The sequence below is a fragment of the Phyllostomus discolor genome, chromosome 9, assembly GCF_004126475.2.
Source record: "Phyllostomus discolor isolate MPI-MPIP mPhyDis1 chromosome 9, mPhyDis1.pri.v3, whole genome shotgun sequence".
NCBI lineage: Eukaryota > Metazoa > Chordata > Mammalia > Chiroptera > Phyllostomidae > Phyllostomus > Phyllostomus discolor.
This window is the reverse complement of record NC_040911.2, coordinates 16,720,600-16,747,041: the sequence shown is the minus strand read 5'-3', so window position 1 is coordinate 16,747,041 and position 26,442 is coordinate 16,720,600. Positions and strand designations below refer to the sequence as shown.

Genomic DNA, 26,442 nt, shown 5'->3' with positions numbered 1-26,442 from the left:
GTTTTTTGCAGTGATAATGACCATTTGCACACTTGCCTAAAATAGCTTAGATCCTAGGACCCAAACTCGGGAGGGAGGGAGGGTACAGGAGCGGACGTTCCATGTCCTGTGATCCCGCATGAATGAATAAGTGAATGAGCGGGAGGCTGCGGGAGCTCCGGCAGATCTCAGCCGCCCTGGTGAGGGCCTCCCACCCCCCACCCCACCCCCACCCCCACCTCTACAACAGCTCCCACTCCTGGGCCCCCAGTCATTCCAGGGCCCGCTGCTGCTGGCAGAAGATGAGGGGGTGGTCTCAGCCCCTGGCTCCCCCACTCATCCTCTCCCAGGCAAGCCCCCTTCACTTCTCACACACTCGCCGTGCAGTAGCTACTCGGTTTCTAGTCTGAGCTGGGCCCCAGGGGCAAGGAGACCAACCGCCCCAGTTTACCGGACTGTCCCTGTTTAGCCCTGCAAGTCTTCAGCCAGAAACCTCTTCAGCCCAGGCAGGCTGGGGTGACTGGCCACTGTGCCTGGAGGGGAACACCATCCAGGGTGTTGAACTTGTGAGTGGGGGGAGAATAATGACTGCAGAATCAAGGGGCCTGGATGAACGCCTCCCTCCATTTGCGATCAGCAAAATGAAGCCAAGTCACTCATCCAAGGTCTCAGAGCTGTTTGTTGCCAGGGGCACTAAGGCCCCAACCTGGTTCTATTGTCCCAGGTGCCAAACGGGCATAGCTGGCATTTCCTCCGAGGCAGAGGGACACAGTGACCGACCTTGTGGGCCTCTCCTTGCCTGCCCAGCCCGAGCTCCCAGCCGGTGAGGGCCCCCATACGCCAGGACTATGACTGTCCCGTGCAGGTTCAGGAGGTCTGGCCCTGCCAAGGGCTAGCTTCCTCCTTTACCCCCTTCTCCTCCCTCCTTGCTTGCCTCCAGACAGGACACTGCAAATTAGCTCAGTTCCCATCAGAGGGACCCTTATTCTTAGAGGAGCGAGTGAGCATCACAACAGTGTGCTTTCTGGGGGATCCCTGGCTCAAAGCCCCCTCCCCACCTGCCTGGTTTATTTGCAAGGCTTTTGACCTGCAAGTTAGGAGACTCAAGGCTATAGGAGCAATGAGTTACAAGCTGCTCACAGATTAAGGGATTTTTATGGGATAAATATGAAAGTAATTTGACTTTTTCAGCTGATTGGTCGCTGAATGGTCTTCTTCCTTATTTGCATCAGGGTAGCAGAGTCAGGGAAACAAGGAAGTCCAGAGGTGGTGTGAACTTGGTATTTGAGGACTGGCTGGTGCGCCCTGCAGGTTTCTGAGCATCGCTGTAACTTTCTGTAAGGGCAGGTCAAGTTTCCTTTATGTGCCTCTGTCAACTGTCTCTATTTTGTCCTTGACACAAGTGACTCCATTTTAGTTTGGTTCAAGAAGGGTAAAACTGGAGGAAGGCCCCGTAAGAGGGCCTAACCCAATCTTCCCCCTCAGACACCTCCTCATTCTACACTCTGAGGGGCAAGTGCCTTTCCCTGGAGCCGGCTGGGACAACCTTTGCGTCTGTGCTGTGGAAGCCAGGCGTTACAGGCTTTGATTGCTCAGGCAAACTTCATCTGTTGACATGTAAATGAAAATTATCTTTATTTTTTAAAAATATGTTTATTGTTGACACTATGACAAGTGTCCCTCATCTCCCTTCCCCTTGCCCACCTCCCAGATTGGCTGTGATAAAAAGCTTTGTGAAATCCAAAATGCTGGGCCACCCATTCTTTTTCTGGAGAAAGATAAGAGCAAGGAGGCTCATCGATATGTAGTTAGGTCCAGGTATAAACACAGATCCAGGTAGGCCAAAGGTCTTTTAAGATTAAACAGATCTCATTGTGCATCTGCCATTGCCTTCATAATAAAAGTCTGTCTTTGTTTACTGCTAGTTAATGAGAAGCACTACAGATGACATAGGATAGCCACGCAAACAAGCAAACCATGTTTAATACAAGGAATTGTGTTTGCCCCCTCAAATCATAAAATTTTAGTTCAGGAAATTGAATTTGCTCATTCAAATTGTAAAATGAGCTCACTGGCTTTGGGTTAATCTAATCCAGCCCTCTGCACGTGGTGCGGATTCCCTGGCTCACTCTGCCCATTCTTATGCGAGTCCAGTAAATAAACTGTTTTAAATCCAAACACGTGAACACTTACTCTTCCCTAACAAAATCATACGCATTTGCAGTTAAGTTTGATTTCCGTATTAGAGCGATCCCAAGGAAGAGAACCAGGTTTTCCACAATTTCTGAATGTTCCTCTCCCTAGCATATTGGAGAGTTTGGGCATAACTAAACGGTACAAAATAGATACCTGTTAAGTCTGAAAACTGAATTCTGTTCCACATTGTCATGGGGGTACTTGTTATCCAGAGGAACATCTTTCTGTAAAACAATGGGCTATATACCTAATTCTACCATTTTTACATTTTTAAGATTCTTACATTTTTATTTATTTATTTATTTTTAGAGAGGGAAGGGAGGGAGACAGAGAGAGAGAAACATCAATGTGCGGTTGCTGGGGGCCGTGGCCTGCAACCCAGGCATGTGCCCTGACTGGGAATGGAACCTGTGATGCTTTGGTTCGCAGCCCGCGCTAAATCCACTGAGCTACGCCAGCCAGGGCAGATTCTCACATGTTGATTGCTGCTTTTAAATTGGGGTCTGTGTCAGTATTATATTTCATTCTTCTCACCCTTTGCCTTGTACAGATAGTCTCCAATAATGGGTGGCTGCCACGTAAATAGAGACACCTCATTTCTCGGGGTAACATTTTGCCGTTTACTCAGCCTGTCTCATTCGATCATCGGAATATCCTGTGTGGCGGGTTTCCCTCCCATTTTGCGGATGAAACAACGGAGGTTCTGAGAGGTTATCTGACTTGCTGAAGGTAACCAGCAGGTTAAGAGATGATGTCAGGGTGCAAAGCCAGGTTTTCTGCACCAAGTCACGTGTCCTTCCGGCACGCACAAGGTCACATCTGGGAACAGCTTCTCCCCTCCATGGAGGCTGCATCTGCGGGTGCAGTCAACACGAGATGTTGAAGAGCTTTGAATTTCCGACCGCATTTCTGTTATGACAGAGGCACATGCCTCGAGCAGCGTGGCTTAGGAAATCACATTTTAACTCTCTGATCTACACTTCTCAAAAACATTTTCTTCTTGCCAAGGGACACTCGGGCCATTACCCGGTTAACGTTTGCCCACTGCTGCAGGGAATTCATTAGCTTGAGAGGAACATGATTGCAGGGGTCACACTTGAAAACAGAAGGTGGAGCCATTAATTGTTAACCAGATCACCCAAAAGATACCAAGGAGAACTATTATTGGAGCTGTTGGGGCCCTCAGGACAGAATGAATGGAGCTTGTGAGCCATTTTGGGAATTTGGGGAGCATAAAAGGGACTGCTCCTGCCCTGAGCATTCACAGCACCCCTACAAGAGCCCAGTGGGAGAGAACAACATGCTGTATGCATTCAGTTATGACTCTTGCACTCATTTAAATGTATTGAGTCACTCCCAAACCTATGAGGAGACAGACTCATGCTTGGTCAAGGCATCGGCATCTATTTACAATCCCGTAAAGTCAAAGCTACACTCTTGGGGTTCTGGTGAGAAGCAGGATGCAGGGCTGCCCTTAGCACTATTGATACAATCATTCCTTGGGGAGAACCAAGGTAATACTGAAATCCCCATAGTGTAAGCCAGAGTGGACCTCTCAGAAGACCCGGGCAATTCCAAGAAGAGAAGAAGCAATATCTGAAGAGCATATTAGAAGTGAGGAGAAAAAAGTGAATATCTTCCAGGTGCCAAGAACTGTGCCACGTGTTCAGTGTGATCAAATGAATTTTTGTAGCAAAGCAAATCTAGAGTTGGGTTATTATGTCCCTTCCACAGGTCAGCAAACTGAGGCCTGGTGAGATAACCTACCCAGGTTCACACTGGTAAGTGGCAAGGCCAGATTTACACCTGGGAGCCCCCAGCACAAAACAAGAAGAAAGAAAACCCATTCATTCCTGGCTCCTGCTCCCCCTTCTGTCACCACCCACAACCTTCTCTCTCCCGGGACACCCCTCACCCCTCATCTGTGTCACTCGGTCCTGTCTCTAGACACCTGGCGCTGAAAACTGAGCTCCTCGTTCTAAGAATGACATCAAGATCCCTCTGTAGCGTCTATGACTCTCTTGTGTTTTCCATTTTCAACATGGACATAGTCCAGGGTATGACCTGAATGCCAAGTTCAGTGGTAATATCAGACTTTGTATAGGAGAAGTTCTGGTAGCAATCTGGTTGGAAGGAAGGTGGGAGGGACAAAGAGATTTTTCTTGCAACCTTCTATGAGAGTGCCGTGACTTCTCATGTAACAAGGATTGATCGCCAAAAAATTGACATAATAGCTAAGAGGCAATTAATAAAAATATATACTTAACTCACAAATTAACTTAATAAAAACGTGTACTTAGTACATTAAAAAAAGTTGAGTTAAAGAGAAGCGCAGGAGCTGTGGGTTTTTTTTTTAATTTTTATTTTTTCATATTTCTAACCATCCATCAGTTATCCTATAACAAGGCAGTACCGCATGACGGTTGAATGTTGGCTCCAAAAGTCAGACCACCTGGGTTTGAATTCTGGCTCCATCATTTATTGGGTCATTTTGGGCAAGTTATTTCATACCCTCGCGCCTCGGTTTTCGATCCACAAAATAAAGATAATAACAGTACCTTTCTCATCGTGTTGTTGTATTAAATAAAACTTAGTGCTCGATAAATTATAAACATTCTCAATAAAGGTGACTTCATAGTATTCCACGTGTTTAGCATCAGCCTGAGGTCTTTCAACACATGCTGTATGGATTTGTTCCCTTCATTAATTCTTGTTAGGAATGCTGGAGGCGATGGCTGGTGAGGATCATGAGAAACTGAAGACACCCCTCCAAACCACCTCCCCGGGACCTTCACCAACTTTAAATGGGTCTTACCAAAAAAATGTATCAGGAGCAAATAGCAATGTATCCATAGGAGGTTAAAAATTACTTAAGATGCATGTTATTCTTCTAAGCCTCAGAAATTAAAATAAAATGGAGAATAGAAGATAAGTGACCATGTTGAGCACAAGGAAAAAGCTGAGACGCAAGCACGGAATCAACACAGACTTTACATGTTTTGAAGAAAGCATGTTCCTTCTCATCAAACGTGTATGGGAGGAACTGACGTGTGGAAGCAATTCAGACTTACTTGGGATATAATCGTACAGTTCTGCAGTGTTATTTTTGCCACTAACTGCCCTCCCAGCACCCCCTTTCCTGTTACAGTCACAAGAGGCAAGCAGAAACATCTGAAGAGTTAGAAGAGGGCAATAGCAGCCCCCACCCCCTGCAAAGGGCTCAAGTGGAACCATTCCCCTGCGGCTCCGCGTTCACAGAATTTTATTGGCATAGAAGTACTGCAGGAGCTCTGGATGGCAGTGGCTCTGAAAGAGATTAGCGAAGGCACAGGTGAGGCAGGGAGTCAACGAACCCCCCCGCCACCGCCCCGACTACAGAATGCAGACCATTGTCCAATGCAGAGCATGAGGACCTGTGACCTGCACATCCTCAGAGTCGGAGGCATCATTGCTGGGGCCATCAGATGATGTGGAATGGAACTGCCAGTACATTTTGTTTCTAGTCTTCCAGGTGTTTTGTCACTTACTCAGCATTATGGGTCAATTACAATTGAAACATTATAGGGGGAAGGGCAAACTCCTTGGTGCCCTGCCACTCTCTGCATTAATACCGGGATGGCAGTGACCTCTGAGAGGGTCCCCCCACCCTGGCTCACTCACCAGCTGCCAGCAGAGCTTGGGGTTCCTTTGATCTTCCCCACTCTGGAAGCTGTGTTCCCTCCTCTGTCTCAGATAGGGAGAGCAGGCTCGAAACGTGGCTTTGCAAGCCTGAGAAAAATAATATTATCATCTTATTGTCAAAAACATCAGAGAATTCTTTCTATTTGTTTTCAGTTAGAGTTTACATTTGCTATTACTTTGTATTACTTTCAGGTGTAGAGCATAGTGGTTAGACAATCACATGCTTTACCAGAGAATTCTATAATCCCAACCAAGGAAGAGGACGGCACCCGATCTGGGGTCTGGAGGCCACTGAGAGTGTGAAAGGGTCTGCAGGAAGTTTGAAAACTTGAACCACGTCTATAATTTGGGGCTGGTGGGAAGGACATTTATTGTCCCATCCAAAGTGGTATTGGATTCCTAAAGCTAACCTCCCTAATCTCTCTCTCTCTCTCTTCTCTCTCTCTTCTCTCTCTCTCTCTTTCCATCTCTCTCTCTCTCTCTCCCCACCCCAACTTAAAGAAGACAAGTGATTTGGTGAAACCCTTTGTTCCCAATGGCTTTGAAACCACCACCCAGTCCCAGTCCAAAGCAGCCCTGAGGTTGATTCGACCCTGTTAGGACACATTTTCTCCAAGAATAAAACGAAAGCTCCATAGGAAATTGAGTGGCGAGGAACAGGAAGTCTACACTAGATGCACCGACAAAAGCTAACAGGCCGGGATAAATGTCCTTGGTATGTGGACGGCTGCCCCTTGGCTTAAACCCGAGCCTCTCTGCATCCTCTCCATTGACCTGAACTCCTCCAGCACCGCCAGGGGCTGGGACTGGGCAGGTGGGGCAGGCGCAGGTGGGAAGCAACACGCCTTCTCCGAGAGCGATCCCACAGCGAGGGGGCACTTTCTCCAGGATTCACGCGGTGTGCTGCTCGGTGTTTGTAGCTGAACTGGCTGGAGCTGAGAGCCTGGCGTCTGGACCCGACAGGGCTGCACTGAGGCTCCCTGGGCCCACGGCACAGAGGTTTCTGGCAGGTGGTTGCAGAGTCGGGGACTCACCTTGGCAACCTGGGGATTTCTATCCTTTAAATGGATCAGGAGGGAATCCTGAGTCTGCTTAACTTGGTAGGTGAAAAATTTCTTCCATTTCCGCCCAGCGAAGGCAGCCAACTGCCCGAACAAGACAAAGGCCGAGTATCTCAGGCTGTCATGCTCCTGCGGGTTCCCCGGGGAACAAAACAACAAAACCCAGGTCATTACAAACAGGCAACTGCATGGGAGGAAACCACAGCGGGTTGGGGGCAGTGGGGCTCAGATCCAGCCCGCACACGTGGCTGGCTGGGGTGGGGGATGGGACAGAGAGTAATGAAGAGGTTCTTCAATGAACCTCTTCACCAGCAGAGAAGAGGATTCGACTTGGGGATCCCTAGTGCTACTTCCAGACCCCCCTTTTTCCTTCATTACTTACTGTTCTGGAGATAAAATATGTTAATGTGGTTCAAAATTCAAAATAACCAGAAGGGTTGATCTCTAAAAGCCAGTCTTTTTCCTACCCCTCTCAACCTGCCATGAAATGTTCCTCCCCACAAGCTACTAGAGTGGATTTTGTGTGTATCCCTCCAGAAAACTAAGAAAAAGCAGGTATTAGACAGTCCTTTGCAATGTTTTTACAAAAGTAAAAGCATCCCATGCCATTGCTCTGCACCTTCATTTTTTCCATCAAACAATATAGCTGGGAGCGCTTTCTAAGTCAATAGATAAACGAATTTTTTGTTGTTGCTTTTTTTTTTTTTTTTGGCTGCTCCATAATGCATTTGACCCATTCTCTGTTTATTCCTCCCAGCATTTTTGCCAGGTCATCTCTCTTACCTTTGGTCTGAATTTCTCCCATCGGTGATAGAAGTAACAGTTACGTTTATTCCCCAACACCCAGCCAGCTCTCCCTGCTGTGAGTCTGACCAGCTGTTTTGTCCCTGGGTGCATGTCAGTGGGTTCAGCCCTTTCTTCCTGTCCAAGGCAGGCTTTCTGATCCAAAGTATCTCCCTTCCCAGGTGAGGAAACTGAGGGCCAGGGTCACATTGTCAAGTAACGAAGAAGCCACCTGACTCTTGGTGCAGGGGCTTTTGTGTCAGTGTTTCCTGGTCCTGTCCAGCCTCAGGTGAACCAGAGGGGACAGGCCTGGGAGGAGGCTCCTTGGGCTAAAGGAGCAACCTAGGACTGGGAATCACAGCAATGTGGTGAGACTGGAGACCGCTGATGATTTGGTGAAATATTTAAAATATTGGTTAGCCCATGTGACGCATCCAGAAATTGCTTTTGTGTTGTAAGTTCTTCACTGCTGTGTGTGTGTGTGTGTGTGTGTGTGTGTGTGTGTGTGTGTTACTGCAGTGGGCTTACAGGTTAGTTTAGAAGGAAGGTATCTCAGAGCCCTAACATTTTCAAGAGTTTCATCAGTGCCCTTTTGGCTTAGCTTGTCTTGTCACCTGGCAGTTAAGAGTACAGTAGCCTGGAGTCAGCGAGCCTGGTTTCATACCCACCTACTGGCTCTGTGAACCTTCCACAAGTTACCTAAGCTCTCTGTGCCTTAGTTTCTTCATCTACAAAGTGAAGATAGTAAGAACGCCCACCTCCCAGGGTTATTGTGAAGATTATGTGACATAATCTATGTCAATTGCCGAGCACCATGCCTGCCACACAGTATAGGCCCCTGAGATACCAACTGTTATTATTGCTACATTTATAAGAGAGCATTGACTACATGGTGGTGTGGCCACCATCATCCTCATCATCGGTGTACATATAACCACTTCTCACTTACAGTGGCAGCTTGGGGGGTGTTTTTGGAATCCTATTCTTCTTGATGTCTTCCATCAGTGCAGTCCCAGTCTCTTAGTAACATCTGTTTGATACAGTCCCATTCATTTAGTTTTGTCTTTACTTCCCTTGCCTTGGGGGTCAGTCATAAAGTCTTCTCTAAGATAAACGGCTATAAGTTTAGTACCTATGTTTTCTTCTGTGTAACTTATTTAGATCTTATATTTAGGTCTTTGATTTTGAATTAATTTTTGTACATGGGGACAAACTGTAGTCTAGTTTCATTCTTTTGCATGTGGCTTTTCAATTCTCCCAGCACCATCTACTGAAGAGGGTTTCTTTTCTCCACTGTGTGTTTTTGGTGCCTTTGTCAAAAATTATTTGCCCGTATACATGTGGTTTTATGTCTGGGCTCCCAGTTCTGTTCTATTGGTCTGTGGGTCTGTTGTACTTCCAGTACTATGCTGTTCTAATTGTTATTGCTCTGTAGCATAATCTGAAGTCAGGTGGTGTAATACCTGCAACTCTATTTGTTTGTTTGTTTTTTTCAGAATTGCTTTGACTGTTTGGGGTCCCTGTGTAACAGGGTGCAGCCAAGGCAGGGCCCCAAATAGGGATTTGTAATGGGGTCCAGAACTCGGCATTCAGGAGATATTAGAATATATATATGTGTGTATACACATATACATATATATATATATACACACACACACACGATGTCCTCACCCCCACAAGTCTGAGTTGGGCGATGGGGCGCAGGGAGCAGGGCCATTGAGAGTTGTTTTGAATAGCAACAGTTTTGCAGCTAACCTCTAGAATGGTCGTTTAACATATCTATAACCTTTAACTGGTTTCATAGATACGTTAAACAGCTGTGGCCATGCTCTGAGCCAGGGGGATGGGAGTAGGCAACTCCTCCTGGTTATAGAGCCTGCGTGAGAGCTTGGAGATAATTGGCTCCACACCACACCACCACACCTGCCCAGACTTACTATGGCAGCCCAGTAAAGCTGGAAGAATACGGGGATGCTGGCAGCTGTGGCCAATTGTGGGAGGAGTTGAAAATGGTGCAGCAGAGGAAGATTGGCACTGGGATTTAAACCCGGGCAGAGCAGCCATGTGGCTTCTTTTTGGGACCATGTGGCTTGGGCAGAGAAGAACCACGGACTTCTATTTCTTTTTCTGAGATACGGTACCCTGGACTAGGCAGAGGGGGAAGAAAGGACTGTGCATTTGTGGGTATTCTGAAGGACTTTGGGATCTCAATGAAGACATTAAATCATTACTCTTAAATTTGTATAATTCTTTAAATAAGTAATCCCGTTCCTTTTCACCAAACTCTGGTATTGAGAGACATCTTTCCCTGGCAGTGGGCAAGGTCAACCTAGTACGTGGTGGGGGACCCCCAGAGCTCAAGGGTGGGTCCATTTGTAATAGTATATTGTTCACCTCCCCCCAGGTCTGTTCTGTAACATTTGGGGGTCCGTGCAAATCCGATTTTTTTTATTTTATTCATTTTTAAAATGTCTTTGGGATTTCAATGAAGATTGCACTAAATCTATATACTGCTTGGGGTAATATGGACATTTTAAGCATGTCACCCCAATACACTTAATTTGTTAAAAAGATTTGTTAATAAATAAATAATAATAGGCATCTTGTCCCCTGAGCACCACACCACCCAGGCTCACATGTCTAATCGCACTCGGATTTCTGTAACCAGTGATTTTTCTGAGCCACCTCACTTACATCATCTAATAGAGTCCTGGTCTGAAGAGTGATGTCTACGAAGAAGGAGCCCAAGCCTTTCCCTTGGATCTTGCCCAGGATGATGGTCAGCGACTTCATGCTCTCCTGGATGACGTCACAGCTCATGGGGTCATATAATCCGTGGACCAGCAGGTCTAGCATAATTTTCTTATACTTTCTCACCTGTGATCAAGATTGCAAAAGCATGAGTTTCACAGGAATTGCTCCCCGTGAGTTGAAAAGCAACTCTACTTCTAATTGTCCAACCACCTAGGACTTGAACTAAGAGATTATGGTTTTCTTTGGGATCTGCCACAACAACGCCCATCAGAAGACAAGCACTCCCGTGAACCTGACCCAGGAGCCCAAGTCAGTCTTAGAGGGAGAGCAGAGAGCAATGTGGAAGCATGGCCCATGGGCGGACGAGGGTAGGCGGGGTGCGTCAAGGAGGGTGGTGGGCTGGATAACCTAGGTTTTTGAGGCATACCGGGGACAAGAAGAAATGGTCACTGAAGTTGACAGATGCTAAAGGAGGAAGTGGGGGAAACATTTTTACTAAACAAGCATAAGTTATTAGAAAATAAATTGAATTTACCAAAGAGGATTACGTCCAGCTGTGCGCTAATCCTGCCAGCAACTCTATTTCCCAAGGCTGATAATACTGAGGTGTGATGACCCTAAGATGACCCCAAATGAGTCACGTCCCTGTGCAGTCTCCTTCCCCCGAGGGTGGGAGGAACTGCTGATTTGCATCTAGCCTATTGAACATGACAACATTCATGGATGTCACTCCCATGGTTACTTACATTATGTTTCCTTCTGAGCAGAGAGGCAGGGGGACACTCTCCTGCTGACCTTGAAGAAGTAAGCTACCATACTGTGAGTGGGCAGCCCCTAGGAGCTAAGAGTGGCCCCTCGCCGACTGACGGCCAGCCTGGACACAAGGACCTCGGTTCTACAGCTGGAAGGCACTGCATTCTTCCAACAGCCATGTGAGCCAGAATGAGGACCCTGAGCTTCAGGAAGGAATGTAATCTGGCCCAAACCTTGACGGCAGCCTCGAGGGACCCTGAGCAGGGGACCTAGCTACGCCATACCTGGGCTCCTGCCAGGTCCGGGTGAGCAGTTACATGGCAATGACGACTGGTACCTGAGGCTCCAGAGCCCAGTCCTGGGGACGGCAGGCGACCTTCCTGACCTACCTTGTGGGGTTTCTCACGGGCTATGGTCCCCAGACCTCTCATGGCCATGAGACGCTTTCTAGCACTGGGGTCCCGGGCCCTTTCTGCCAGGATGAAAAACACATTCTTCAGAGGCTCCCACTTCTGGAACCTCAGTTTCCATGAGACCTGGGTGGGGAGTCAAAAATGTGTTGATTTGGGAGTGTGCAGAGTCATTCCCAGCCCCAACCGCAATCCCCTCCCTCAAGACAGGATCCTGTGTGGCCAGCTCAACTGTACACATTCCTTCTGCACACTCTCTCTCCATCGAAAGTCACTGGATTTTTTTGTTGGGAATACAGGGTGGGGCAAAAGTAGGTTCACAGCTGTTCGTTTGGAAAATGATACAAGAATTAATAAATAACAATACAACAATAAACTGTGTTTTGCCTGCTCACAGCAGTAAACCTACTTTCCCCCCATCCTGTATATTAGTTTGACCTGCATAGTTAACTTCCTAATTAAGACTAGGAGAAGAAATGCAGAAGAAGGACACAATTGAGCAGTGCCGTGTGGCGACCCAGAACCCTGCACATGGAGGCCTGGTCACCAAGAACCGCAGGGTGAGAGCTGGGTTATCTCCGCGGTGTGCTCATGCACGGACCCTGATACCGGGGGGCCCCGGGACCTGCACAGCACAGGGTATGGCCGCGTGCCCTGGAGTCAGGGCCAGGCGACACGAGATGCAGATAATGTCCCAGAAAAAGCCACCTCTTTGCCATCCTTGGTTATAGGGTGGGGAGCTGGAGACCGGAGCAACAGCCCCACTTGGTGTTTGAGTGATTACCGAGTCTCACTGTTATCTCTAAGTATTCACTGTGGTTCCGTCTATATTTTCATTATGAATTTCGCAGCAAGCTACATTCATCCCAACTCATCGTCTTGTGATTCTATAAACACCCTGTCCCTGTTTAAAGAGCTGTCACCAGACATTGTGTAGAAGAAGGGACTTCAGCTGAATGGATGCAGACCAGGCAAGCACCTGAGTCACAAGGTGGCTGCTGGGGAGGGACATTTATTCACAATATTTTGTGTCAGACCTTGGAAAAGAAAGATGTCATCCATGTCCTTTTCTTCTTGGGCTGGGTGGCGGGGATGGGAAGGAGCTGGCCCAGCATTCTTCTTTGTGTTTGGTCCATGGAGCTGAAAAAAAAAAAAACAAACCAAACCATCATATGAGCCACTAATACTCTTTGAAGTCTCATCATCAGCCTCACCATCCACCAGCATCATCGTACAAAGCATTGCGACAAGGCAGAAATGTAAAGAAACAACCTCCCCGAGGCCTGTCCTTAGGAACCTGTCACCTTGGTGAGGAGATTAAGTGGCCACATAAAAAGATAAAGAGCAATTCTGGGCGGCCCAGGAGGAATCACAGTACAGGGTTCGTGTGCCCCTGGTTTCCGATCCATCCCACAGTCTTCCTGTATCAAAGTCACCAAACAACAAACAAACAAACAAAACAGATACTGGGTCCCACCCACAGAGAGTTGAAATAAAAAAGTAGCCTGAAAAATCCTTTAAGGCTCCCCAAGAAGATCAACTCTTTCTGCCTTTTAGAGGAGATTTTTATGTCTCTTACAATGTTAAAATGCACATATCTTTCAGCAACTCCTTCATACACGGACACGTCCCGTGCTCAAAGATATTCCTGAGGGAGAGGCAGCAAAGCTTTGCAAGGAACGACCTAATGTCCTTGAACAGTTGTACCACAGAGAACTTACACACGTGTACGACGACTATACAACCACAGACGGCCACTTTTCAGCCGTTAAAAAAGTGTTGTGCCGTCTGCGTGCTAAAACGATCTCCGCAGTGAAAGGTGGAGTGAGAAGGACAACTCAGTGTGTAAGTGCACTGCCGTTCGTGCAAACACGGAGCAGGGGAGGGAAATCAGTCGGTACATGTTTGCTTGCAGGTGCACAGAACACGGAAGAGTAACCAGGAACCTTGAACAAAAGCTGCCTCTGGGTAAGAAATCTGAGCAACTGAGGCAGAAGGGAGGCTTATTTTTTTACTACTTAAAAATTATATATATATATATATATATATATATATACACACATATACATATATCTATACTTAGAGTCTGTCATTCTACCAAGTGTATATACTATTTAAAATGTGTATTATAAATAAACACAGCTTGAAGAGTGATTCTGGCCTCCAGCCTAACTGCAGGCCTCTGGTAGAAACCAGCGCTTCTCAGACTTTAAGGGGCATTTGAATCATCAGAAGGTCTTGTTAAAATGCAGATTCAAGCCCTGGCTGGCATAGCTCAGTGGATTGAGCTCAGGCTGCGAACCAAAGCATCGCAGGTTCGATTCCCAGTCAAGGCACATGCTTGGGTTGCAGGCCACGGCCCCCAGCAACCGCACATTGATGTTTCTCTCTCTCTCTCTCTCTCTCTCTCTCTCTCCCTCCCTTCCCTCTCCAAAAATAAATAAATAAAATCTTTTTAAAAAATGCACATTTGGACTCAGTGGGTCTGGGGTGGGGGCCCCAGATTGTGCCTTTCTGATAAGCTCTGAGGGGACATGAAGGCTTCTGGCCCCAGGACCACACTTCGAGTGCGAGGGTGAGCAGTTAAGAGCTACAAGAATCAAGAGGACGGCGGCTGCAGCGGCTGGCGGAGGCCTCCCAGGGCTCAGGAGTGAGCCTTCGGGAGACACAGGGTGTGTTGGACACGCTGGGATTCCAGTGGGATTTGTGAACAGGATCAAACTCGGAGAACAGTGACAGATGAGGCTGCAGGCAGTAAAGACCTGCTGGGAAGGACTTTGACCACTAGAGTTTAGTTTCAATTGTCTTTTGTAGATAAGAGCACACCATTCATTTTTTGTATTGGGGTAAAATCCCCACAACATACAATCAACCATATTAACAGTGTCGTACAACCACCACCTCTATTTAGTCCTGAACTTTCCACAGGGAAACCCCCTACCCATTAAGAAGTTACTCCCCATTCTGCCCTCTCCCCAGCAACCATTAATCTGTTTTCTGTCTCTATGAATTTACCTGTTCTGGATACTCTTTCTAAATGGAGTCATTCAACATTGTGACCTTTTATGTCTGGCTTTTTCTCATCACATAATTTTTCTGAGGTTCCTCCATGCTGGATCATGTACTGGTGTTTCATGCCTTTTCATGCCTGGGTAATATTCCATTACACAGCCATACCACATTTTGTTTATCCTTCTGTCTGCTGACAGACACTCGGGTTGTTTCCATGCTCTGGTTATTGTGAGTAGTGCTGCTGTGAGCACCGGCATACAAGGATTTGTTTGGGTATTTGCTTTCAGTTCTCCAGGGTGCACACCTGGGAGAGGAGCTACTAACTCAGATGGCAACTCTATGTTTATCTTTTTGAGGCACCGCCAAGCTGTTCTCCACAGGGGCTGCACATTCGACATTTCCATCAGCAATGCACACGGATTCCAGTTTCTCCACATCACCAGCAGTTGTTATTTTCCAGGTCTTTGAACTCCTGTTATATCCACTCTGGTGGGTACGAAGTGACATGTCGTTGTGGGTTTGGCCTGTGCTTCCCTAACGACGAATGGCACCTTTCTGTGTGCTTGTTGGTGGTTCGTGTACCTTTTTCAAAGAAGTGTCTGTTCAAGTCCTTCGCCCATGTTTTAGTGGGCGGTTTATCTCTTTGCTTTTGAGTTGTAGAGTTCTTTGTTTCTTCTGGATAGTAGGCCTTTATTAGATAAATGACCCAAAACTAGTTTTCCCTCTATAGGTTGTCTTTTTACTTTCTTAATGTCTTTTGATACACCGTAGTTTTTCATTTTGATGAAGTCTAATTTATCTGTTTTCAGTGTTGTCGTTCATGGTTTCAGTGGTGTGTCTAGGAATCCATTGCCAAACCCAACGTCATAAAGATTCACCCTTATGTTTTCTTCTAGAATTTTTATAGCATTGGGTATATTTAGATTGTTGATCCATTTTGAGTCCATTTTTTTGTATGGTGTGTGGCCATCCTATTGATTATTCTTTTTTTTTTTCATTTTTTATTTTTTTTATTGTATTTTTTCATTATCATTTGTCTCCTTTATACTGCCCGTCCCCTCAATCACCACACTGTTGTCCATGTCCATGAGCCTGATTGTTCCTGAGTCCTGAGCTTATTTAAATGCAGGTAGCTGGTAGAGTGCAGCCCTGTTACACAGCCATGTTCTGGGCCTTCGGCTCTGGCTGACCTGGAGGTGCATGGGGATTTGGTTTGTCCACCATCTTCGCCTCCCACCCCTCAGCTGGTTTTGGTAATGCTCTCACGGGCGGAAGACAGTGAGAGGTCCATGGAGGTGCCTCTTCTCCTCCAGCCCCGTTTCTCCTTCCTCCCTGGTCAGCTGACCTCCTCTCGCTGCTGCAATGAGGAACCCAATAAAACCCCAGGAGACTGCAGCCCCACCAATTCACAAGATACTTTGTTTGTTTGAGTAAAGGCATTCCCATAAGCTCTCCATTCGGCCCGTGGTTCTCACATCTGAGTGTGCATCAGAATCACCTGGGAGACTTGTTAAAACACAGATTCCCCAGAAGCCTGGGTTCTGTACGTCTGGAGCAGGGCCTGAGGTTCACATTCTAACAAGCTCCCGGGTGACCGATCCTGGGAGGCGGGGAATGCACTTTGAGAAGCAACGCATGAAGAGGGTGAAACCGGTGTTGCAACACCATTTCTCTCTAGAATCAAGGCATTAAAAGTGCATACTAGAGCAAGAAACAAAAACAATGCAACAACAACAACAAACCATGCGTGGAGATTTCTTTCCAGGGGTTTTCTGCATGCAGCCTTCTGTTTCAGTTGAACCTGCCACTCTTCAGGCTGAATGCTCAGGATCAGAGTTGGCAGGAGCCTGACAATGAATGTGGGAAGTCTGAAGGAAGCAGAACTGCCCTGGCTGGTGTGGCTCAGTGGACTGAGTGTCGGACTACAAACCGAAAGGTCGCTGGTTCAATTCCTGCTCAGGGCACATGCCTGGGTTGTGGGCTGGGTTCCCAGTTGGGGGCTTGCAAGAGGCAACCAGTTGATGTTTCTCTCCCACATCGATGTTTCTCTTCCTCTCTTTCTCCTTCCCTCCCCCATCTCTAAAAATAAATAAATAAGAATCTTAAAAAAATAAAATGAAGGCAGCAGAGCTTCCTCAGGCTGAGGGCCGCTCACCAAGGAGAACACAGGCCTCCGCTCTCTTTTCTGAGACATAAAATAAGTCATGCTTGAAGCCTGTCCCCCTTGGGATGACAGCAAACTGAGTCCTTTGTACTCAACTCCTCTCGTAGGGTCGGCAGAGCCAAGGCAGACTTCTCCACGTCAGAAGCCAAGCACCCAGACCATGCACCCAGGAAGAAAGAGCCTGCTGTCTTCAGTGTGGCAGCGATGTCTCCGGACTCCCTGCAGCCAGTAGCCAGGGTATATGTGGATTCCAGCATGGGGTCATTGTGCTGGAGCTGTAGGGCAAGCGTGCTCCAAAGACCTGTAAGCACTTTGCTAAGTTGGCACATCAGGGTTACTACAATGGCACCAAATCCCATAGAATCATCGAAGACTTCGTGATCCTGGAAAGGGACCCAACAGGAACAGGTCGAGGTGGTGCATCTATCTAGGGCAAGCAAATTGAAGATGAATTTCATCCAGACTTGAAGTTCACGGGGACTGGAATTCCTGTAGCGACCAATGCAGGGCCAGATAGTAACGGCAGCCAGTTCTTTGGGGCCCAGCTCCCACCCAGCAGCTTGACAGCAAACACACCATTTTGGGCTGTGAGCGCTGGGTGTAGGATTGGTGACTCGTGTAGCAACGATGGGAGCAAACTCCCAGGACCGCCCTGTGGACGATGTGAACATCATCAAGGCATACACCCTCTTCTGAGTGGTCTTGCTGCTGTCGTGGCAACACGAGGTCTTTTGAGACAGTCCAGCAACACAGAACTCTGAACTTCACTTTGACCTTGCAAATCATGGAGCTAAGGAAGCCCGGGGTCTTGGGTGAGTTAGAGGTGGAAGTCTATTTTAACAGGATGCTTCTTTTCGCTTCTCCCTGAGCCTGGGCTGATGGAGCATTTGCGGAAGTGCCCACACGTGGTCACACGCAGGGTACCGCTCACTGTGTGATCACACGCAGGATACCGCTCACTGCAGACAACCCATGCCGCTCCTCCTTCCCTGCATCTGCTCGGAACAAAATGAAGCCAGCTCCATCATTCCGCAGGGTCCCACCACACTTCTTTCTGTGAAGAGTTCTCTGCTGGCCTACACTCCAGTCTTCGGGCGCTGCTGGCCACAGAACTCAAAACCAAGTAGTGCCCGTCATCCTCCCGAACTCTGTGCACACCCTACTACACCCTCCTCTGTCTGTTCTTCCCAGGAGTGTCTGCATGTCCATGTCTATTTTCCCTCTCAAAACTAGAACATCGACACTGATGTTTCTGACACTTGGGCAGCTCACACAAAGCCACTGTGGATTTTTGCCATGTGAAAAATGCACCCAACAATCAAGTTTCTTAGCAGGTGTCAAGTGGGGAATGATAATGTATCATAATCACGAAGTGGATTTGTTAGAAGGAAGCAGGGATGTTGACCATTTTCACCCCAGGAAGGAGCAGAAGTCCGTAGTGAGCATAAGGACACACTATGAGTTCCCCCTAAAATGCAGTATCCTTATAAAGGAGAAGCACCACTTAAGTTTTTCTTTTTTTAACCTAAGACTTTAGAGGAACTAAGAGTTTATATGTTTTTTCTTCATCTTTCTGATTTATTTAGGGGAAGTGATGAAAGGAAGTTAATACCTATGTAATACACAGCAATTTCCTACATAAAATGTCACTGATAGTCAAAGAAGAAAAAGAAGCAGCAGCAGCCACCGAGCACCAGCCTTGTTGCTTCTTAACGGCACATCTAGAATCTAATGTCACAAAAAGCTGTCAAGCAGGGCAAAGTAAAGGAGAGCTGAGCATTCTGCACGGCAGATTCAGCACGTGGCTGGCTCCCCACCTCTGCTAGCAAACACCTCCCCAGCTCCCCAGCTCCCTGCCTCCCCACCTTCTCACCTCCCCGCCACCCCACCTCTCTCCATCATAAGATTAAATCTGATCTGGTTCCGTCTCACAGGTTGTCAGGCTCATCTTGACCTTTGGTGCAGGGAGAGCATTTCTCACAGTTGGCTGGACCTCCTATTCCAGAGGCCCTGGGGTGCTTGTTATAAACTGCAGGCCCGGCCCATAACGATTGGATCTGAATCACAGGACGCTCAGGGACTGCACAATGCACATTTTTACAAGGTGCCCCGTGATGCTACACACATGCTGGTGTCTGGAACCTCGGCCCTGGAGATGGAGTAACCGCAGAACTGGCACACTCCATTAACCCGAGGCCAGGCAAGGGGGGCAGGGGGCGGGGTCAGAGGAGCAGCTCCGCCTACCCAGGGTAAGCCAGGTCAGAGCACCAGGGCCTTTGCAGAGAACAAGGGATTGAAGGCATGTGTTTGTGAAGCACAGTGAATTTCACTTTCAAAATAAAATGAAAATTACATCGAGCTGTGCAGACATGATTTATACACTCTTCTTGGATGCTATTCTTAAATAAAAAGTTTCCTTTAAAAAAATCAAACAAAATGGCTTCTGGTCCAGATGGTGGAGTCAGTAAATGAAGTTCTCACATTTTCCCCAAACCACATCAAAATTACAGCTAAACTACAGAGCAACCATCATTTAGAACAGCCTGGAATCTAGGTGAACTGAAGTCGTACGACTAAGGATGTAAGTGTCCTGTGAAAAGCAAGAGGTCCCGGCCCCACGCCAGGGTCCCCAGCCCGAGGTCCCAGTGCCGGGAAGAGAAGTCCACATAACGTCTGGCTGTAAAAGCCAGAGGGGACTGTGACTGAGTGAGATTGAGGCTTCTGGAGTCCAGGTATTCCTCTTAAAGGGCCAGCATGTGGACTTACTCAGACTCACTTGCTCTGAGCCCCAGCATTGGGACAGCAGCTCAAAAGGCACCAGGGACCTATGGGGAGGAACTAAATTGTCCGGTTTAAGGGAGAATGCCACAGGGGCAGCTTTCTCCCAGAAAGAAATGCTGGTAGATGCCATTATTCCTTTGCTGGGCCCTCCTCCACAGAGCCGGCAGGTGGGTGCTGTATCTGAGACTCCATCAACCTGGCTCACACTGTTCACTCCACCCTGGAGATTCCCTGAGGCCCTGGCCACCACAACTTTGCCTCTTTCCAGTGGCTTTTCCATTCAAATAGCCCATTTTGGCTCATGATTCAAACTTTCCTAAGGTATACTATAAAGGTCAAAATTACAAAATACTTTGATCTTATCTGTAAAAGGAGGGGAAGAAACTATGCAATTACTAACAATCCTGTCAACTCTGAACATATTAATGGTGACAATAATATTTATTGCACCATTTGTTGCACATTTGTATATGCTGAGTACTATATTTAGCACTTTGCATACACTGCAAGAGAAGCTGCTTTTGCTGACCTCTGCTTAAGCAACGAGCCAGGTTCCAGGCCCTCTGTGAATGGAACCAAAAAGTTTTGTGGTGGACAGTACTCACTCCCAACTTCTACTGCACTCATCCTTATATGCTTAGCTTACTAGGAATCAGGTTATGACAGCTGGGCTTGTTATTGTAACTGTGAAATTTAAATGCTACAGAAACTCATGAAATATGTGCATACAAAGAAAGTTGTTTCTATGAAAGCAAGGTGGAATGTTTTGGAAAGATTCACCAATGGGATGCTGTTTAAAAAATTGCTATTTAATGAGGTATGGACACTAAAAGTTTTGCAAAAGTTTTAATAATCTGGAATGATTATTAAAATTAGAATGATTCTGCAGAAAGTGATTTTATCAGCGTCTTCCCAGATGTCTTGACATTCTCATGACACTGAAAGAAACCAGAACTTATAAATGAAATATTATGTGTGTGGCTTATGCAAAAAGGACAACTCAGAACACACCAATGAGTGGATTCATATGCAAAGAAGAGGCTATGTTCCTGCATTAAAGATGGGGAAATTCTGCCCTGGCTGGTGAGGCTCAGTGGGTTGAGTGCTGGCCTAGGAACCAAAGGGGCACTGGTTTGATTCCCAGTCAGGGCACATGCCTGGGTTGTGGGCCAGGTCCCCAGTGTGGGGCATGTAAGAGGCAACCACACATTGATGTTTCTCTCCCTCCCTTCCCCTCTGCCTAAAAATAAACAAACTATGTTTTTAAAAAAGATTGGGAAATTCTATCTTTTAAGGTAAAATAAATTATTTGAGGTATCATCTTTTATCATTCTCTCCTTTAACCAACTTCTTCCATGAATGCTCTAAAATCCAGTCTCGATCTCTTAAATGTGAGGCCTTTTCTGTACGCCATTTAATTTTCACGATGATCTTGAGGAGTAGGTCTAATGCTGCCTACTTCAGAGAAGGGTAGTGGGGGCTTCGAGTAGCATAAACAACTCACCCAAAGTCAAATAGCTAGTGGCGGCAGAGCGAAGCCCCAGAATCGATACTTTCCGTCACTGCATTCTAAGACCCGGCGAGCTCTTAGTGCGTGCAGTGTGCCGACTCCCTACGCACACACTCCAGTTTGCAGCATCGGTGTCTTCCCTTCAGTCCCCTCCATCCTAGAGCGCTGTGCTGACTTACTACAATGACCTACAATCCGTGTATTGATCATAGGCAGATTGGTAACGATCGGGTTAGAATAGCATGTGAAAAGAAACAAAGGTGGGGAAGGCTGCATGGTCAACATCACCCACTTCAGGTTCACACACAGAATGTCAACGCGCTCTGCTCTCAGTGACCAGCATGACAGTCCTGAAAGGGCTGGGGAGCCCCAGTGGACCGGAGCCTCGTCCTGCCGCAGTCTCGGCTGTCCCTTACCTGCGGCTGTCGCGTGGGGAGGTGCTGGCGCCAGCAGGTGGGGCGCTGGTCCTGGGGCCGCTGGTCCTGGGGTGGTAGCCAGATGAGACGACTCGGCTCAATTTTCCTAGCCCTGCATTCCTAACACAGAAAAAGAGAAATGAGAAGGTGAAGCAGGGTCTGTTGAGGACAACAGGTCGGCACAGGGTGTTGGAAAGTAAAGAAAAAAAAAAGTTTAGCTGGTGTTGGGATGGGGGGAGGAATTGCCAGGTGATACCGACAAGGTTGTTCTAGGTGGACACAGGCGTCCCTTGTCCCCTTTACTTCTCTAAGCCTGTGCTGAGGTGTTTCCCCCCATATTCTTCCCCTCGTCCCGGGTCTCACCCACTTTTTCTAAAGAATGGACGGCAATTCCGAGGCTCTTCCGCAAACGGCTCTGCCCAGTACCGTTCCCCCGAGCAGCCACTAGATGGCGGCATCACTCAATGGACGGGTTCCAGGCAGCCTGAGCACAAAGCGGCAGCTGGGCCTCCTTCTTCCTTAATCCTGTTAGAGCAGCATCTAATCTAAGGATGGGACACTGTGTTCCGGGCCAGGCGGCCTCATTGTGGCTGATTGGAGCACCAACAGCTAGAGCTTTAACTCTCGATGCCCCTTGCTGCTCGCAAACACAGGACCGGAAAGGACGCATTTAAACTCTCAACAATGTGAATGAGTTATTGGTAAAACAAATCAAACCAAAAAACCTGAACTTAGGTCATGGTACATGCAGAATTGGGGAGCCTCCCTCCGCCCCATCATTCCTCCTTCTCTGGATGTTCCCACACTGTGCACAAATCCATTTATCAATTATTATTTATTGTCTGGCCCTGTTTGGGATAAAGGGGGCAATATGTCCTAAAAGGATAAAAACAATTACACTTTCAAAGCTCTAGAGTATGTTGTTGTGCTAATAGATAATATTTACTAAATATTTCTATGTGCCAAACATTGGAATATTACATAGACTACCTTGTTTGATTCCTACATCAAACCCGAGGTAAGCACTCTTATTATGACCCCGTTTTACGGATGGGGAAACCGAGACCCACAGGCCATGCGTTTTGCCACCGGCAGAGTCAGAACCCATCCACAGGCTGGTCGGCATCAGAGCTCAGACCCCTAGCCACAGTGCCACGCAGGGGCAGGTTTGGGAAACCCAACCAGGAGGTCAGCGGACACGTGCATGGGGAGGGAAGGCTGGAGGGAAAAAGTGGACAGAAAGAAAACTAATGCTCCAGCGAAACCAAGAATGAGGAAGAAAAAATGCCTCTTTGGACTGGGCCCACAAGGCCGCCCCACCCCCGCCTGACCTCCGTGAACGCAATTTCAACAGCGAGGGACAAAGGAAGCCAGCAAACCCAAGGGGCTGAGTCGAAAGAGGAAACTGAGATGTCTTGCTGCGAAAGGAAAGCAATAAATAGACTCTAAGAGGCAGCAAGGTCAAGTAAAGGCACTTGGGTTTTCTCGTGCGCTTTCTCAGACAGAACGCAGCTGGGGCCGGTTAGGAACCCACTTGAAGGGAAACCTGAGGTGTGGTGGGGCAGGCAGTGAGCAGTGAAGCAGGGAGAGGCCAAGGGCGGGACCCAGGAGCCGAGAAAGGGTTGTCTCTGGAGAGGAAGAAAGCTGCTTCTGTCCTTCCTGTCTGCAGCCGGCAGACGGAGGCAGAGACGGAGTCGGAGTGGTGTCAACAGAAACTGAGAAAGATGAGCAAGGCATCAAATTAGCCTTTATCTTTTCAGCAAAACCAGAGGTGGATTTTCTGCCAAGAGTGGGAGTAACACATTCACAATGAATCACCCCTTATGTCTGAAGCTTCTTTGTAGTCTTGGTGTTGAGGCATTTGACAGAAAAATAGTGTTTTTCTCTGTTGCCAAATGGGAAAACTAAAGCACAAACAAGCCTCCCTGTGTTGCTTAAAGCCACAAAGAAAAGCAGAGGCAGAACCAGAACTCGTACTTGGAAGCCTTTCTGACCCGACTTCACCTCAATTAAACACTTCCCAGGAAGGCCGTGGACGGAGCTCACGGCCCAGAGACTCCCAGGCACCGCACAAACTCGGGAAGCATCCAAACCAGGACGTGACGGCCAGAGAACAAAAACTCTTCTAATGTAGCCTCAGGGAGTTCTGGGAATTAGAGAGGAGTTCCTTGGATGACGCGATGGCAACATGTTGACCTACAGATGACATGACACCCTTCGACACACCACAATTATGCATTCGATTGTTTAACAACTCTTTTCATCTCCAATTAGCATTTTCTTTCCGTCAGAAGTACAGGGCGGCTGATGCAACTGGAAAAGTCAGGAAGGGCGATGATTTAATTTACATTCCCTGCGAAAATGGCAGAAGTCAGCCAATCAATGATTCATTTTCAATTTAGACTTGGGAGAGAAAGACAAATGACAGTCACCCGTCAAAATGGTTTCTCTCCTGTGTTAGAATTGTCAGAAGGCCCTGCTTCCGTGATCCTGCACCGTCTCATGGGGGAACTTGGCGAAAAGGGATGGTTTTAGTTTCTCCCTGGAATCTTCATTCGGGGTATACCCCCCCCCCCAGCCAGGCCACACCCTCTCTTGATCTTTACTTCCAAAACAAAATAAAATCAGCACCTCCTCAACCACAAATTAGGAGTGCCAGCCTCTCGCTCATTCATTCTGCATTCTTTCAGTGTTTATTGAGATCCAGGTTTCAACAAGGCAGAGTGCTCATCAGCTGGGACCACACTCAGGCCGTGCCCCCTGCAGAACTGGCCGGGACAGGGGTTGAGACGTGGTCTCGTGTGTCCGTAGGGATCGACAAGTGCCACAGAGAGGAGCTGACAGAGGGTGGGGGCAACGGGTGGTCCACCAGGAAACTCTTTGGGAAGGAAAAAGCACCTGTACCTGGACTTTTCAAAGACAGCTCAGCGGGGAGAGATGGAGACGGAAGGTGTTCGAGGAGGCAGGCACAGGACGGCTGCGGGGCCCAGCCGATGACCCGTGAGCCAGGCAACCCGAGGATCCCTGAGTTCTCCCACCAGCCACCTGTACTGCGGACGGCAGAGCGCAGGGCTGTCTGCTGCGAGCTGGCATCCCTCTCGGGCCCTGTTCGTTCCCCACTCCACTACACACCTGGCTGGTTTTCACAGAAAAGCAATGGTCTTTTCCCTCAAGTCTTTGCAGGAAGTAGATGCCACGTGGAGAAGCACCTGGTGTATTATCTCTTGGTTCCAGACACCCTCTGGCAGGGGGAAGGAGGAGCCTCCTGAGGCCCCGCCTCCTGATGCCCAGATGCGATGGGGGAGCAGCCGGAAAGCTCTCCAGTTCTACCAACTCTCGGAACAAAAAGCTGCTCTCGGCCCTGTCCTTGTCCAACCCTCCTTCTGGCTGTCTTGCCTTCCATTCTCCCGACTTTACTCCTTGACTGTCATTATTAGCACCAGGATGCAAGAATGAGTTCGAGTTCTCTCACATGCAGCCTGGAATGACCTCTGAGAGCAGTTTGCCACTCACTTGACCCAGAAAACCCCACTAGTCAAGAGGTTCAAATCTCCACGTTTACTTTATGAACATCTGTGACACTGCCCAGTCCACCAGAGACAGGCAGAGCTGAAAAGCCACCACGTCCCTGAAAGATGTCACTTTACAGAAGCAGTGCATGCATTTCTACCCTTACAGAGCTGGAAGCCCCAGTCAAACAGTGGGGCGGGACCCGAGGGGGACGGCCCCCACAGAGTGCAGAGTCGTTGCTGCACCCATTTAAAATGCAGAGAAATGCTGTGCGTCAGAGTTTAGGTGTCAGCTCTTCCGTCTTGAGCTCATCCAGGTGAACAAAGCCCCTGGGACGCGCCTGCAGACGGATAGAGGTCATGGTCGGATTAACCCCTAACATGAACCCCTCCTGCCACATTGAAATAGGTGGTCCTTTCGGAACAAGAGCACTTTGCTGCCCAGAAGGAAAAGATATCCCCCAAGAAACTGAAGAAACAAAAGAAACATATGGCTTAGGAATAAAATCAGCATAAAATAAATGCAAATAAACACCTTTCCTACCTGAGACGTTAGTTACTCTCAAGCCGTCACCAACACTGGCGCTTCCAAAAACTAGTCATGAACTTAGGTGAACATGTTCAGCCGGACTGGTTAAAGCTATAGCAACCAACGACCTGCGTGGAACTGCAAGGTTTAAAAGAACGCGGATGAACCCCGGCGTGTTGCGGCCTTTCTTACCTGGGCCGAGCGGAGAGGAGGGCGGCCCGCCGGCCCCAGGCTCAGAACACATCCTGCAGGAAGGCACGTGTGACCAGCCCCGGGAACGGTGCCGTCCTTTAAACGCGCTGGGGAGGTGGCAAGCTGCATGTTGCCCTTGAAGATGAAACATAGAGCAGATTAGTTTCATCACAAGAGGGCAACACAGAACAAGACCGTCCCCGGCTATCTGTCCCTGATAATGGCTGCAGATACATTACACACACCAGGCGGCGTTGCCAACTTGAAAGGTTCTCACGTTCCTTTCCTCATTCTGCAGCGCCCGCGGAGGCAGCTGCACGTGCTCTGCGGTGGCAGAGAATCGGATCAGCCCCACAGGCACGGCCCTGTGTCACTTCGTCCCTGCCTCTGACACCCCAAAGCATTCTCACGCTGCTTGGTCACCTCCCATGCCTCTCTGACGGGCAGGGAGGCTGAGGGGCAGGAGCACAGGGGACTGGGCGCTGCTTCCTCTCCTGCTTTGACCAGCCGGAGTCCTCCTGTGGGCTCTGCCGCTCGCTCTAACGGCCACCCGTGAGCCCCACGGACTTCCCTTCTCTTACCCCTCTCTCTCTCTTCTCACCTTGTTCTCCCCTCCACCCCTCTCCCCCACCATCCTTGGCTCTGCTTAAGTTTGTGGTGGACGTTACCTAGCGCGTGCCTTCCTCTGGACCTAACCTGCAGCATCCCACCG

At 48.2% G+C, this 26,442-nt stretch overlaps 1 protein-coding gene and 1 pseudogene across 3 annotated transcripts; one reads left to right on the top strand and one right to left on the bottom strand.

Moving 5' to 3' along the window:
• Positions 1 to 4,874: 4,874 nt before the first annotated feature.
• Positions 4,875 to 25,941, bottom strand: MRO (maestro). 3 transcript variants are annotated; one of them, XM_028524833.2, is made up of 8 exons: positions 25,731 to 25,941; positions 21,501 to 21,620; positions 12,655 to 12,757; positions 11,597 to 11,743; positions 10,395 to 10,577; positions 6,891 to 7,046; positions 5,836 to 5,943; positions 4,875 to 5,481 (listed from the first exon to the last, which is right to left on the bottom strand). In XM_028524833.2, exons 3-8 carry the CDS (start codon positions 12,751 to 12,753, stop codon positions 5,428 to 5,430), a joined length of 747 nt encoding a protein of 248 aa, XP_028380634.1. In that variant the 5' UTR covers positions 12,754 to 12,757; positions 21,501 to 21,620; positions 25,731 to 25,941; the 3' UTR covers positions 4,875 to 5,427. The 3 variants fall into 3 exon arrangements, with proteins under 3 accessions (XP_028380634.1, XP_028380633.1, XP_035866096.1); XM_028524832.2 differs by lacking the exon at positions 25,731 to 25,941 and adding an exon at positions 21,868 to 22,016; XM_036010203.1 differs by lacking the exon at positions 25,731 to 25,941 and adding an exon at positions 21,864 to 21,992.
• On the top strand, positions 16,244 to 17,695 carry LOC114505965 (annotated as a pseudogene).
• Positions 25,942 to 26,442: the final 501 nt, after the last annotated feature.